Source organism: Notechis scutatus, chromosome 4, assembly GCF_049901735.1.
Source record: "Notechis scutatus isolate UNSWTSFEM ecotype Mainland chromosome 4, rNotScu1.2, whole genome shotgun sequence".
In the NCBI taxonomy this organism is placed as follows: Eukaryota; Metazoa; Chordata; class Lepidosauria; order Squamata; family Elapidae; genus Notechis; species Notechis scutatus.
In genome coordinates, this window is record NC_142012.1 from 160,324,379 (window position 1) to 160,337,916 (window position 13,538).

The window sequence follows — 13,538 nt, forward strand, 5'->3', positions numbered from 1 at the left end:
CAATGGGGGAGCCAGATTCAATTAACAACTATGTAACAATTACAGTGATTCACTTGACAAGTATGGCAAGAAAGGTCGTAAAATAGGAAAAAGCTCACTTAAACAACTGTCTTGGTTAGCACCAGAAATGTTGGGCTCAGCTGTGTTGTAAGTTGAGGACTACCTGTACTGAATTCTATTATTATATTTAGATTCTACTTTTAGTGGAACTATTATATATTGGAATTAAAATTGTGTGAGAGAATATTTTAACAACAGCAACAAAAAACCCCTACCACATTGGCCTAATCAGTCAGAAGGCTACTGCACATGGCCCAGGTCAGAGACAAGAAAAGAAAGTTGATGGTATGAAAACTATCTGACCTGTTTAAAGATGTTTGAAGCTCAGAGGGACCAAAAGAGTTTTTGCAAATATGGATAGCCTGCATTCCATTAAAAAGAAGAGATGTTCAAGATATATATGGAGTCGAAAAGATGCTGGCTTTTCTAATGTTTATTTCTTCATTGTCAAATTTTTATTTTATTCTTCTAATTGCCAAGAAATGTATTTATTTCTAGGCTGATTCTCTGATTAGTTTCCACCCATTGCTTCTTGCTCTGACTTCAGGTGCTTTGAAGAATAGGTTGACCCACTGTCCTCTCTTAGAGGTGCTAAACTATGATTCCCAGAATTCTCACTCAGAGTGACCAAAGCCATCTAAAGTAAAACAAAGGGCAAGACCATTTTAGAATTGAACATTTTATTTAGGAAATACCCAGTGCCTTTTGCTGTCAATATGTTGACTTTGTTCAACATTACCCCTGCAAAATAATGTAGCATGGTGAAACATTTTTTTTTTGGTGGGTGGGGGGTGGAATCTTATAAGGAATTAGAGATGATGAGCAGATATTGTCAAATGTTATGCATTTTCTCTTTTAAAAAGAGAAGAATTTTGACTTTGGGGCTAATATAACTTCTGTTCAACTTTCTAGTCGTTCCTTGGCTGAACAGAGGGAGACTGGAAGATGTTAAGTTCGCAGTGAGATCTGCATTTCTAAAAGCAGAAAGGCACAAATACAAAGCCTCTTTCATGTAACAACAACAACGGGTGATCACAACACTTGGCCAAGACTGTAACGTATCAGGGTAAAAATCCTTTTTGGATTCAAGGTTTGAATTCAGATTTGGAAAAGGGTTTTTTTTTTTTTTTTGCATTAACTGGGCAGCTTCTCTCTGCTCTCTGGCACAGCTGGCCTACACCTTGAAGTGATGTACTTTTCCTGGACAAAGTTTTGTAGCGTGTGTGTGATCATGTGATATCTCTGTTGGAGCTTCTCTTTTGGCCACAGGAGCTACAGCCACAGGAACTGCCACATGCTCGTGAGAATGAGACTCGTGTGAGGCACTTGTATGATTGTGCGAATGAACGAGGTCCAGGACAGTATTATTGTGTCCTGGAGAAGCAATATTTTTTCCATAGTGATGCTCAATCAAATGGGTGTGAGAATGTCCCTCCTGGAAAAAAAACACAACAACATGAAAACATGGATGAGTCTTCTTTGGCCATTGAACTATGAATTGTGGAGGCGCAGTGGTTAGAGTGCACTACTGCAGGCTACTTCTGCTGCCTGCCGGCTGACTGCAGTTTAGCAGTTTGAATCCTACCAGGCTCAAGATTGACTCAGCTTTCCATCCTTCCAAGATTGGCAAAATGAGGACCCAGATTGTTGGGGGAAAATATGCTGACTCTGTAAACTGCTTAGAGAGGGCTGTGAAGCACTGTAAAGTGGTATATAACTCTAAGTGCTATTGCAACTGTGGCAAGAAAGGTATAAAATGGGGGAAAACTCACTTAACAACAGGCTTGCTTTGCAATGGAAATTTGGGGTTGTAAATTGAGGATTACATGTAATCTGGCAGTTGGTGAATGTTGGAGCAGAAATCAAATGAATAAAATTGAATAATTGCAGTAATTCCTTCAGTTAATAGAGTGTCATTCTTCTTTTTTTTACTATTGTAACACATACCATGGCAATTAAGGGGCCAGAGTTGGACTGGGGAGATCTAGATTCAAACCCTTTCTAGCTAGATAAATTTCTGGGTAGCTCTGAGCCGGTTATTCTGTCTCAGAAAGTGTCATGGTGAGGATAAAATAATAATAATCTCAGAGAAAAGGAAGTATATAAATAAAATAATCTATGGTTTGCAAGTCATAAAGGCTGCATTATGCTAAGCCAAGATCAAACAAACTCTATGACATATCAGATCATTTATTCATGTGAAGGGATACAGGGGAATCTATCGCTGGAACAAGAAGTCAATTTTGAGTCCCTTGGATGGACAGAATGTATAAGAGAAACCAGAGAATTCTGGGAGTTGGAAGTCTACGTATCTTAAATTGATGAGGATGAGGGAAAGAGGATGAACAAAATTGCATTTAATGTACATACCTTGACATCAAAGATGACACAGTCTGACTCATACTGTTCATCTTTAGGTTTTTCAAGGGTAGCATGCGATCTAAAAACAGTTGCTCTGCAGAATCCAATATGCTGGAGAGAAGGAGGGAGAGAAAGAAGAATTAAGATACTAGTGAATTAAATAATTCAGTCAGATTACAACCCAATTTGTAGGGTACTCGGCATCATATTCTTCTTCAGATGTTAACAGACTGACAGAGTTGGAAGGGACCTTGTAGGTCATCTAGTCCAACCCCGCACCCAAGCAGGAGATCTACACCATTTCTGACAAATGGCAGTCCAGTCTCTTCTTGAAAGCCTCTGGTGATGAAGCTCCCACAACTTCTGAAGGCAACTTCTGTTCCATTGGTTGATTGTTCTCATTGTCAGGAAATTTCTCCTTATTTCTAGGTTGAATCTCTCCTTGATCAGTTTCCATCCATTATTTTTTGTCTGGCCTTCGGATGCCTTGGAAAATAGCTTGACCCCTTCTGTGGCAGTCCCTCAAATACTGGAACCCTGCTATCATGTCTCCCCTGGTCCTTCTCTTCACTAGACTAGCCATGCCCAGTTCCTGTAACTGTTCATCGTAAGTTTTAGCCTCCTGTCCCCTAATTATCTTGGCTGCTCTTCTCTGCACTTTTTCTAGAGTCTCAACATCTTTTTTATAGTGTGGTGACCAAAACTGCAGTACTCTAGGTGTGATCTTACTAAGGCTTTATAGAGTGGTATTAGTACCTAACTTGATCTGGATTGTATCCCTCTGTTAATGCATCTTAGGATTGCATTGACTTTTTTGGCTGTTGCTGCACACTGCTGGCTCATATTTATCTGGTTGTCCACTAAGACTCCAAGATCCCTCTCAAAGTGACTGCTATTAAGCCTGGTTTCACCCATTCTATATGTGTAATTTTGGTTTTTTTTTAGCTAGGTGTAGGACTTGACTTTTCTCTACATCAAATTTCATATTCTTAGATAGGGCCCAGTGTTCAAATCTGTCAAGATCCATCTGGTTCTTGAGCCCATCCTCTAGGGTTTACAAGAAGTTTGGGGATGCATTATTTCTGGATGAATTGTGAAGAAATTGATGTTGCGCAGAGGTTAAAGTGTAGGATTTGGGCAGGTGAGAGCCAGATTCAAGTCTCTATTTCTCTATGGAATATTTGACATTGCATATTTATTTGGAATGTGGTCCTGGTTTGCACAGAGAGAGAGGGAGGGAGGGAGGGAGGGAGAGAGAGAGAGAAAGGAAGAAATGGCAATTGCTCAGATAGGACTGGAGTTGACCCTCATACTTACTGCTTCTCCTGCTGCTTTGGGATGGCAGTCATGATGGTCATCATGAGCTTCCTGAGCAGAGCAGTTGGTCTCCACAATAGCAAACTCCACGTAGAAAGCTTCAGGCTCATACTGAAATCAAAGCAAGAGACGTTTCAGCTGGGTTGTGGGTAGAAGTGGCGAAATTGAAGAGCTGGGGGAATGAAATTTTAGTCCTGTCTGCTGCATATCCCCACCATCACCCGTGGTCACCTGTTCCTACTGAAATTTTCCAGCTCCCTTTGGCAGAGGGAGAGGTAATTTGTGATCCCCAGAGCCCCTAAGAAATAAGGATTTCTTAGCTTTTACATGACTGTTTCATTGCTTCTGTTTTAGAATAGTTAGAATAGAACAGAGTTGGAAGGGACATTGGAGGTCTTCTAGTCCAGTTCCCTGCTCAAGCAGGAGACCCTATACCATTTCAGAAAAGTGGCTGTCCAGTCTCTTTTAAAAACCTCCAGTGATGAAGCGCCCATGATTTCTGAAGGCAAAGCTGTTCCCCTAGTTAATTGTCCTCACTATTAGGAAGTTTCTCCTTAATTCCAGGTTGCTTCTTTCTTTGCTTAGTTTCCAACCATTGGGGTTTTTTTGTGACCTTTGGTGCTTTGGAGAACAATTTGACCCCCTCTTCCATTATTTATTTAGTTTAGTTTGTCAAGCATGTATGAGAAAACAAGTATGTATGAACATAACATATAAACATATAAGTATAAACAGGTATAAGTATATACATAATAAATTAGTACGAATAAATGGGAATAGTAGGACAGGGATGGGAGGCACGCTGGTGCTCTTACAGACCTCTTAGGAATGGAGTGAGGTCCATGGTTCAAGGTTAAAGTTTTGGGGGTTTGAGAATGTAACAACAGAGTCAGGTAGTGAGTTCCAGGCAGTGACCACTGTTAGGAAGTTACTCCTTAATTCCAGGTTGCTTCTCTCTTTGATTAGTTTCCAACCATTGTTTCTTGTCCTGCCCTCTGGTGCTTTGGAAAATAATTGGACCCCCTCAAATATTGGATCACTGCTATCACATCACCCCTAATTATTCTTTTGTTTAGCCTAGCCAAACCCCAAACCTGCAGCTGTTCTTCATATGGTATTTTACTTGGTGTCTGTTTCTAAGTTTCACTTGGCTGGGTATTGGCTGTAATTATATTTTATAAATAAAATCTTTGTGGGGGTGCTCTCTGATCTCAGTTGTTTTCTTGCAGACATTTTATTACCCAAACTAGATAACATCATCGGTGCTAGTCTATCATCAGTCTAACACAGTGGTGGGATTCATTTTTTTTTTTTACTACTAGTTCTGTGGGCATGGCTTGGTGGGTGTGGCTTGGTGGGCATGGCAGGGGAAGGATACTGTACATTCCCACACCACTCCAGGGGAATGATACTGCAAAATCCCATTCCCTCCCCACCCCACTAACCTGCTTTCCAGCTCCGTTCTCCTGTGCAGGGCAACCAAAGAAGACCCAGCCGATCAGCTGGGACTCGGGAGGCAGAGAATAGATGGGGGCGGAGCCAGTCAGAGGTGGTATTTGTTGGTTCTCTGAACTACTCACAATTTCCGCTACCGGTTCTCCAGAACTGGTCAGAACCTGCTGAATACCCTCTGGTCTATCACTGATGATGTTACCTAGTTTGGTTAATGAAATGTCTTGCAAGAAAATAACCGAGCTCAGAGAACACCAAGGACTGCTCATTTCAATCCTGAGTTACCAATATTCTCCCTTGTTGCTATCTGGTTCTTTTCCTAGATTTTTGCAGAGCATAATTCCCCTCGCTTTCTCCTGCTTTCTCTTAGTTATATGAAGCATCAAAGCATTAAACTGGAAGAGGCAATCAGAATTCCCTTTTAAGATTTGCATACTAACTTTGTGCTGTCCTCTTGAAATCTCAAGGACTTCATAAGCATGGTTAGGATATTTTTCATTGTGTTTATGGAGCACGTATTCAACAGATTGTACCACATGAGGGTCATTCAGAGGTATCAGAATTGGACATTTCGGACAATTTCGCCGCACGTCTTCCACAGAATCTGAAAAGACAAAAAAAAAAAAAAAAAAAAAGGCCAAGAAGGGCTTTTAAAGCAGGTGGCAGTCTTAGCTGAGAACTGCTGCAAAAAAAGCAGGACATCCTGTACCATTTCAGACAAATGGTTGTCTGGTTTCTTCTTAAAACTTTCTGGAGGCAAGTCCTTCCACTGGTTAATTATCCTAACTGTCAGGAAATTTCAGGCAGGAGGTTTAAAAAAATTGTCGGAGAGCAGGTTAAAATTATGGCTTTTGCAATGGGGGACCATAAGTACAGGCAGTCCTCGAGTTATGACCACAATTGAGCTCAACATTTCTGTTGCCAAGTGAAACACTTGTTAAGTGAGTTTGCTCCATTTTATGACCTGTCTTGCCACAAGTGTTAAGTGAATCACTGCAGTTCTTTAATTAGTCACACTGTTTTAAGTGAATCCCCACTGACTTGGCTTGCCAGAAGGTCACAAAAGAGAATCACGTGATCCTGGGACACTGCAATAGTCATAAATCTGAGTCAATGTCTCAATTACAACCATTCACTGAGTGTCCGTTCAAAGCTACAACGGCACTGAAAAAAGTGACTTAGGACTGTTTTCCACACTTATGGCTGTTGCAGCATCCCCGTGGTGACGTGATCACAATTCAGACCCTTGGCAACTGGCTCATGTTTATGACGGTTGCATTGTCCTGGGATCAGGTGATCCCCTTTTGTGTCCTTCTGACATAGTCCATGGGGAAGCCAGATTCACTTAACAACCGTGTTACTAGCTTAACACCTGCAGTGATTCACTAAACAACTGTATCAAGAAAGATTATAAAATGGAGCAAAACTCACTTAGCAACTGTCCTTCTTACCAATAAAAAGTTTGGGCTCAATTATGGTCATTAAGTTGAGGACTGTAGTTACGTCTAGACATGCATTCCAAACTATGGTCAGATACACCATCCCAATCCATCCAGTAGTTTGTTTAATGGGGCAGAAAAGAAGAGGGATCACCTGGTGTCCTACTTTCTGTCCCTATTCTGCTATTGCTACGTACATAAACGGGTTCAAGCTGGAATAATGAAAGGCCACTCCATTTGGAAATGTCATGTTAAATACCCAGAATGTCATTTCCAGTGGATCTATAAAAATCATTTTTGATATATAAATATAGAGATACATAAATCATATAGATGAGGGATGGGTGTTGATCGATCTCTTTCTCTCTCTGTTTCTGCCTTGCTTTGTCTGTCTTTTTCCTCTCATTTTGTAGTTAAATGTTTTGATGTTTGCTAATGTTCAATAGACATTGAGCCATAGTTTTTCCTTGTTGATCTGAATAATGATTGTTCCTGTTCTAGGTAATAAGATTGATTGGGAATTGCCCTAAATGCAAATTAAATTGGAAATTTTCCATAGCAATTTTCCAATAACCAGGAAGTACCAACCACAGAGTTAATTCTCCTGCACTTTCATTTCCTGGACGGGACAGCTTAGGTTTTGATTGGCTGGGATGGAAGGGAGGGAGGGATGTCAAATGCTTTATTAAGGTTGTGTAAGTTCTTCCAGTCCATATCCAAACATCAAATTCATTTGAACAGTCAGTTTGATTCAAATCCATCATTTGAATGGATAGAAAACAGCATTTTAATCAGATTGGGGGGGATGGTTTTGTAGATGCAAAATAAATGGTTTGGAAGCATCCAATTCAGTAATCCATTCCAGCTCATTAGATTGACTTATATTGACTAGAATGGCCTTTCAACTGAATTAAAACAATGCACAGTTAGCTTTGGTGAAACATCTCAGGACCCTAAGATGCTGCTAAATTTTAAAGAAAGGCTGGGTTAGTAACTCACTGTTAATAAAATAGGACAAGAAGAAACAAGATGCCAGTTGTTAGCTCAGTGACACGTCAGTTTCTTGAATCCAGCCCAGCTAAGAATCCAAGAGGGACGAAGACCAATTACCTGGATCTGAGTGGCATTTCGAAGCAACCACTTTGTTGATGCCCTCATCACTGAGCAGCTTGACATCACAGTCTCCTTTAACAGCCTGGAGATACAAAGGCATCAAATTAAATATGATAAACTTTAACTTAACATGATTTAATAAACCATTTTGGGTTAGTCCTTTAAAGCTGGTGTTTCTGCGCGATTTATAGCATTAGTAGGATTTATTATGGTCCATTACAGCATATTCCACGTTCTTAACAGGTAGGAGATTATAAAAATGAGCACAGTGCACTAGTAACTTGGCTAGACTAATTTGTGAGGCAGCATCATTATGGTAGCTAGTGCACTGTGGTGGAATGTACTCTGGATTCCCAGGTGAGAGGCATTGCATTCCAGATAAGCAAGAGACAGTTTAGATGGTTTGGTTGGGAAGAAATAGGTCAAGACAGCTCCTCCCTAGAAGTTATCAGACTACTGTATACATTTAATGATCAAGTAGTATGCTTTAGTTGGGCATGATTTCTCTCTATAGGTAAGGAACAATAAAGGAAAATTGCTTTGCCCTAACTTAGCGGCTCTTTCTTGGTTTTGAACATGACATTCATACTTGCTTCAAAACTATCTTATTGGTGTCTTTGCTGAAATATTTGCAGGTGTTGTAATATGAGAACTTCTACTTAACCTCTAAACCCAGGGCATCCAACCTTGGACATAGCTGTCTGGGTAATTCTGGAAGTTGAAGTCCACAGATCTTAAAGTTGTTGTGGTTGGATACCTTCTGTTTTAAGCAGAGGAGCAATAAGGCACTTTTCATGGAATCTGGCATGGGAACAATTCAGCTTTGGACATCACGGGGTGAATGTGAAAGAAGAATTGACTTCTTAATTCCTGACTAATTCATTGCTCAGAGTTGAAATGAAATCTGGCGATGTAACATGAACTCAAAATGAATGCCCATAGAATAGGTTAGCGACTGCTGAGGTTTCATTAACCCTGGGATCTCAGAATGGCTGGCTGAGGAATTCTGGGAGTTGAAGTCCACAAGTCTTAAAGTTGCCATGTTTGGAGACCTCTGCATTAACCCTTTGTTCACCAATATATCAGTTTTGTGTGTGTTCAGAAACTGAATTTACTCTTGATGGAGTGGTAAGAAGCTACCTGTCCTCTCACAAAGTCTTACATTTTCAAGAACCTTCAGACACTTACATGGTAATGCTCTGGTCTTACAGTACAATTCTCGACAGGAGTTGGATCCAACACGTGACACACTGTCTCCAGAACATCCAGCTCAAGGAAGATTACCCTCCCACGGGGTCTCTAAAATGAAAAATTAGTATGTGAATGACTTTCTCCCGACACATTTCTGTCTCTGTTGCATCAACTGACTCTTGGAAATGTTTGAATTGACACACAAGTTAAAGATCTTGTCCTGATGCACTTCTCAACGGCTTTAAAGAAAATATACCAAAATGTCAATGCTGCCTTAAATTAAACACAGTTCTTTTGGAGGTTGCAAGGCAGGAATGGACAAGGCTGACATGTCCTGACATAAACACCTGAGGTTTTCTTGCAGGCCTCAGTTGATTTCCCAGTTGTTGGTTTTTGCCAGGTCTGGGTGGAAGAAATTACCTCTTTCTGACATTGCATGGTTCACATGTGTGCATATTGTCTATTCAACACCAACATATTGGCTCTAAACAATGGGGTCGGGTAGTTCCGGCCTGTCTACCTACAGATACTTAGGGCAATTGTTTGGGACAGGGGTCTAATAAAGATCAGACTGTTCAGAGAGAGCTAATATTTTTCTCAGTTGAAGCATTCAACTGAGAAACATTTAACCCACTTGGCAGAATGAGCCATTTCCTGGATTTCCATCACACACTGAACCATTAAATAACCCGAGGGGCTGAATTGACACAACCAATCTAACCAGTGCTCACACCAAGTTCTGAATCACAAAAACATGCTCTGTGCTGGTTAAACATGTTGTGTATATGGTGCAGATCATGAAATGATAACTCTCCTTTTCTAAGGATCTGACAGCTAAAGAAGCAGCAGTCAGAAGTATAAGCATTCACTGGGATGGAGTGGGGGCATTGTGTGCAACTATCAACAATGGTGGACACCCATTGTCCACACATGTCAATTCAACTGAAATGGAAGCTATGAGATTACAGAACATTGACTAGAAAGAGGCCGTAAATCGCCCAAATCTCAGCAGGAGAGCTACTGAAATTGACTGGCACAACACCCACCCCCCCCACCCCCCCGCAATAACTTGTTATTGATTTAGTAAATGAAACTAGGAAATTTTTTCCTCCCATTGTACTTACCCGGGGCAGGACATGAACATCCTTGATTACATTGAGAGCTTGTTTGTATCCGTGTAGATTATGCTCGTTGATGTAGTGCACGGCCAGTTCTGCTAATTTTTCAGCTTCTTCGCCATTGCAATCAAGTTGTGTAAACAAGTGATGGCTAAACGTGCATCCTATAATCTGGCCCAGGAGTACGAGAGTTACCAAGGAATTCATGGCTATGTTCAGAGATGATGTACACCGATGGAAGGAAGGTACACATCTGAGGACCTGATGTCCCCTGGACCTTTTTATGCAGTGCTTCTGTTCGCTGTCCCCACCACCACCTGCCACTTGCATTGGCTTACCTGAGAGGATGCAATATTTGCTGAAGGTCCTGTAAACAAGAGGAAAGGAAAAATAAATATGTGGGGACATCTAGTCAAAGTTTGATTAGATAAGGGGAAAAAATGCAGATTGTACAAAAAGAAGAAAGCAACTCTCCTAGTCAGTCAGTCAAATTAATCCCAGGAGACCAGGGAAGAAAAGGGTATTTTAAGAATACAAAATTATATAGCAAAGATGCACAAAGGTAGTGTCAATTATACATATGGATGACTTTGTGTCAAATCTCAGCTCCCTTATTGACCTAGCTAATAGGGATAAAGTGCTATCCAGTTGACATTCAGTCTTAGCAACTAATTTAATCCTTTCTAGAATGATCTGTCCTCAAAACTAGCCCTTTAGACCATCCAATATGACAACCATTGCAGTTGTAATGAAGTCCATTCATCTTGCTACCAGTCATCCTCCTCTTTTCATTCCTTCCACCTTTCTCAGCATTGCAGATCCATTTGTTCGTTTCCTTTACCAGCCATGCTGTTCTCTAGAGGTGTCCAATTTCAGCAACTTTAAGACTTGAGGACTTCGACTCCCACAATTCCCCAGCTGGTATGGCTGGATGAGGAATTCTGGAAGTAGGAGTCCACAAGTCTTAAAGGTGCCAACGTTGGACATCTCTGCTCCAAACATGGAGCCATGGGGAACATTTTATGTGACATCAAAATGGAAGATTTTTCCACTATGCATGGACAAGGACATCAAATATGTTCAGTGTCAAAAATTAAGGTGAAGGAACGAGGCTTAAATCAACAGAACTGTTTGTCTGCCTGAAAAGTAGCCAAAGCTAACGTGTCTTGATAAAATAGTTTACAAGTTCATGGACAGGTAGTTGCTGCAATCCGTCCCAAAATCAGAGTTTGTTCTTTTTCTTCTGCTGATTCCATAGATGTATACCATTCATTCCTTCTTTTGTTATAGGTAGACCTCCATTTACGAAGCCAATTGAGCCTGACATTTCCACTGCTAAGTGAGATGGTTGCTAAGTGAGTTTTGCCTCATCTTATGATGTTGCTTGTCAGTGAATCACTGCAGCTGTTAAGTTAGTATCATGGTTGTTAGGTGAACTGGCTTTCCTTGTTGACTTTGCTTGTCAGAAGGTGACAAAAGGGGATCAGGACACTGCAACCGTTATAAATGTGAACCAGTTGCCATGCGGTCAAATTTTGATCACATAACTGTGAGGATGCTTCAACAGTCGTGTGTGAAAAATGTCATAACTCACTTTTTTTTAGTTACATTGTAAGTTTGAATGGTCACTGAATGAACTTTTGTCTGCCAAGAATTACATACCATATGTATGTTATGTATGTATGTATGTACAGTGATGGGATTCAAAAATTTTTTACTACCAGTTCTTTGGGTGTGGTTTGTTGGGCATGGCAGGGGAAGGATACTGCAAAATCTCCATTTCCTCCCCACTCCACTAACTTGCTTTCCAGCTCCGTTCTCCTATGCAGGGCAACCAAAGAAGGCCCAGCCAATCAGCTGGGACTCTGGAGGCAGAGAATAGATGGGGGCGGGGCCAGTCAGAGGTGGGATTTGCTGATTCTCCGAACTACTCAAAATTTCCACTATCAGTTCTCCAGAACTGGTCAGAACCTGCTGAATACCAGCTCTGACACAGCCTATTAAGGCACAAAGATCTTGTACCTGGGTTTTCCGGAAAGTTGCAGCTAGAGCAGACAAGATACACGGCCCAGCCCTGGTCAACAGTCACACCCAAGTCACTTCCAACTGAACACTGAGGCACAATTGATTCTTTGAAATGCAGGAGTGAATTTAAGGTATAGTAACAGCAAAACTTTATTCTTTCTCACAAACATATATACCCACTCATCCATCCTTAACCACATCCTTCTCAATTAGGCTACCAGGCACTAGCCAGAGGGATGGAAACCACCAAGTCTGGATCCAAACAGACTCAAAAGAGGGAATGGGCTTCAGGACCCCTTTTATAGCATATAAAAGGTCTTCTAGTCCAACCCCCTGCTCAGGCAGGAGACCCTATACCACTCTGGACAAATGGGTGTCCAATTTCTTCTTCTTCTTCTTTTTTTGTAAATTGTATTTGAGTTTTCACAAAAAAAAATACAAATAAAGCATCTTTTTTTAAAGTAGCGTGATCCCGGGTTGCATTTCTTCGTACAGACACAAATTCAATTTGATGCTCATTTTTATGTTCTATTCCATATCTTATTACTGTTTTACATTTTCTACCTAGCTTCTCCTCTCTTTTAATTTTCTCAATTTTATTTTAATTATCTCATCTCAATTCAAATCATTATATTTGTATTTTTTGTCTGTCCTGTTTCAATTTCATATTATCTTTTCTCATTAAACAAAGTTTCTCCTGTAGTTGCTAATTGGAGTATGACACCTTTATATCTTTTAAGTTTATCCATTTAACTCTTATTTAGGCTTCAATATATACCTTAAAGTTTTAACATTCAATATAATACATAACTTCCATTCGGATTCTGCTTGGTACATTCTTAAAATACATACTATATTCTTTAAAAAAAAGATTATAAATATATGTAATTAAAACAACACATTCCATTCCAATTCAATTCTATCATTGATGTTAATATTCATTAAAATCTTAACTTCTTTAACATTACTTTTCAATTAAATATCATACTTCTATGGGAACAGTTATAAGCTTACCATGATTAATTCCCCCCCCCCCCCTTCACTTATATTTTATAAAGCATTAACTAATTTAAATGTTCCTGTCCCTTTCTAATTCAATTTTCTCATTTATTTTATTTCATTTATTTTATTAACAAACATTTCACTAAATTACACTAACTATTTTATCCCTCATTTTAATCATACATTGTTTCCAATTTTCTAAAGTTATTTCTATTACTAATATAATAATACAATCTTATGTACCTTTACAGAATCCCTTTTTCAGTTAAATTTTCACCCATTATCTCTAAATAGGTCCTGTTTCTCTATATCTTGTTTCGGTCCTTTGTAACTTCTTTTCCTTTCCTTCTTCCCTCTCTTCTTCTCTCTCCCCTTTTTACCCTCATGTCTCTCTACCTCCATTTCTCTCTTCTGTATTCCCCTCTTCTGTTGCTTTCCAATATTATACTTATTTTTCAAA

The 13,538-nt window shown here is 39.9% G+C and overlaps 1 protein-coding gene across 1 annotated transcript; it reads right to left on the bottom strand.

Moving 5' to 3' along the window:
* Positions 1-723: 723 nt before the first annotated feature.
* LOC113427810 (antihemorrhagic factor cHLP-B-like) lies at positions 724-10,299 on the bottom strand. Its single transcript, XM_026690351.2, has 7 exons — positions 10,058-10,299; positions 8,931-9,041; positions 7,740-7,824; positions 5,631-5,794; positions 3,739-3,849; positions 2,431-2,532; positions 724-1,495 (listed from the first exon to the last, which is right to left on the bottom strand). The coding sequence occupies exons 1-7, from the start codon at positions 10,256-10,258 to the stop codon at positions 1,235-1,237; spliced, it is 1,035 nt and encodes a 344-aa protein (XP_026546136.2). The 5' UTR covers positions 10,259-10,299; the 3' UTR covers positions 724-1,234.
* Between the last annotated feature and the right edge of the window lie 3,239 nt (positions 10,300-13,538).

Bases quoted from the DNA above. Each gene is read 5' to 3' on its own strand.
- LOC113427810 (XM_026690351.2), bottom strand. From the start codon at position 10,258: ATGAATTCCTTGGTAACTCTCGTACTCCTGGGCCAGATTATAGGATGC. The intron at 3,850-5,630 runs GTTAGTATGCAA...CTTTGATTTCAG, and splicing joins TTTCAAGAGGACAGCACAAA to TATGAGCCTGAAGCTTTCTA. The intron at 2,533-3,738 runs GTAAGTATGAGG...CCTTCTCTCCAG, and splicing joins CCAAAGCAGCAGGAGAAGCA to CATATTGGATTCTGCAGAGC.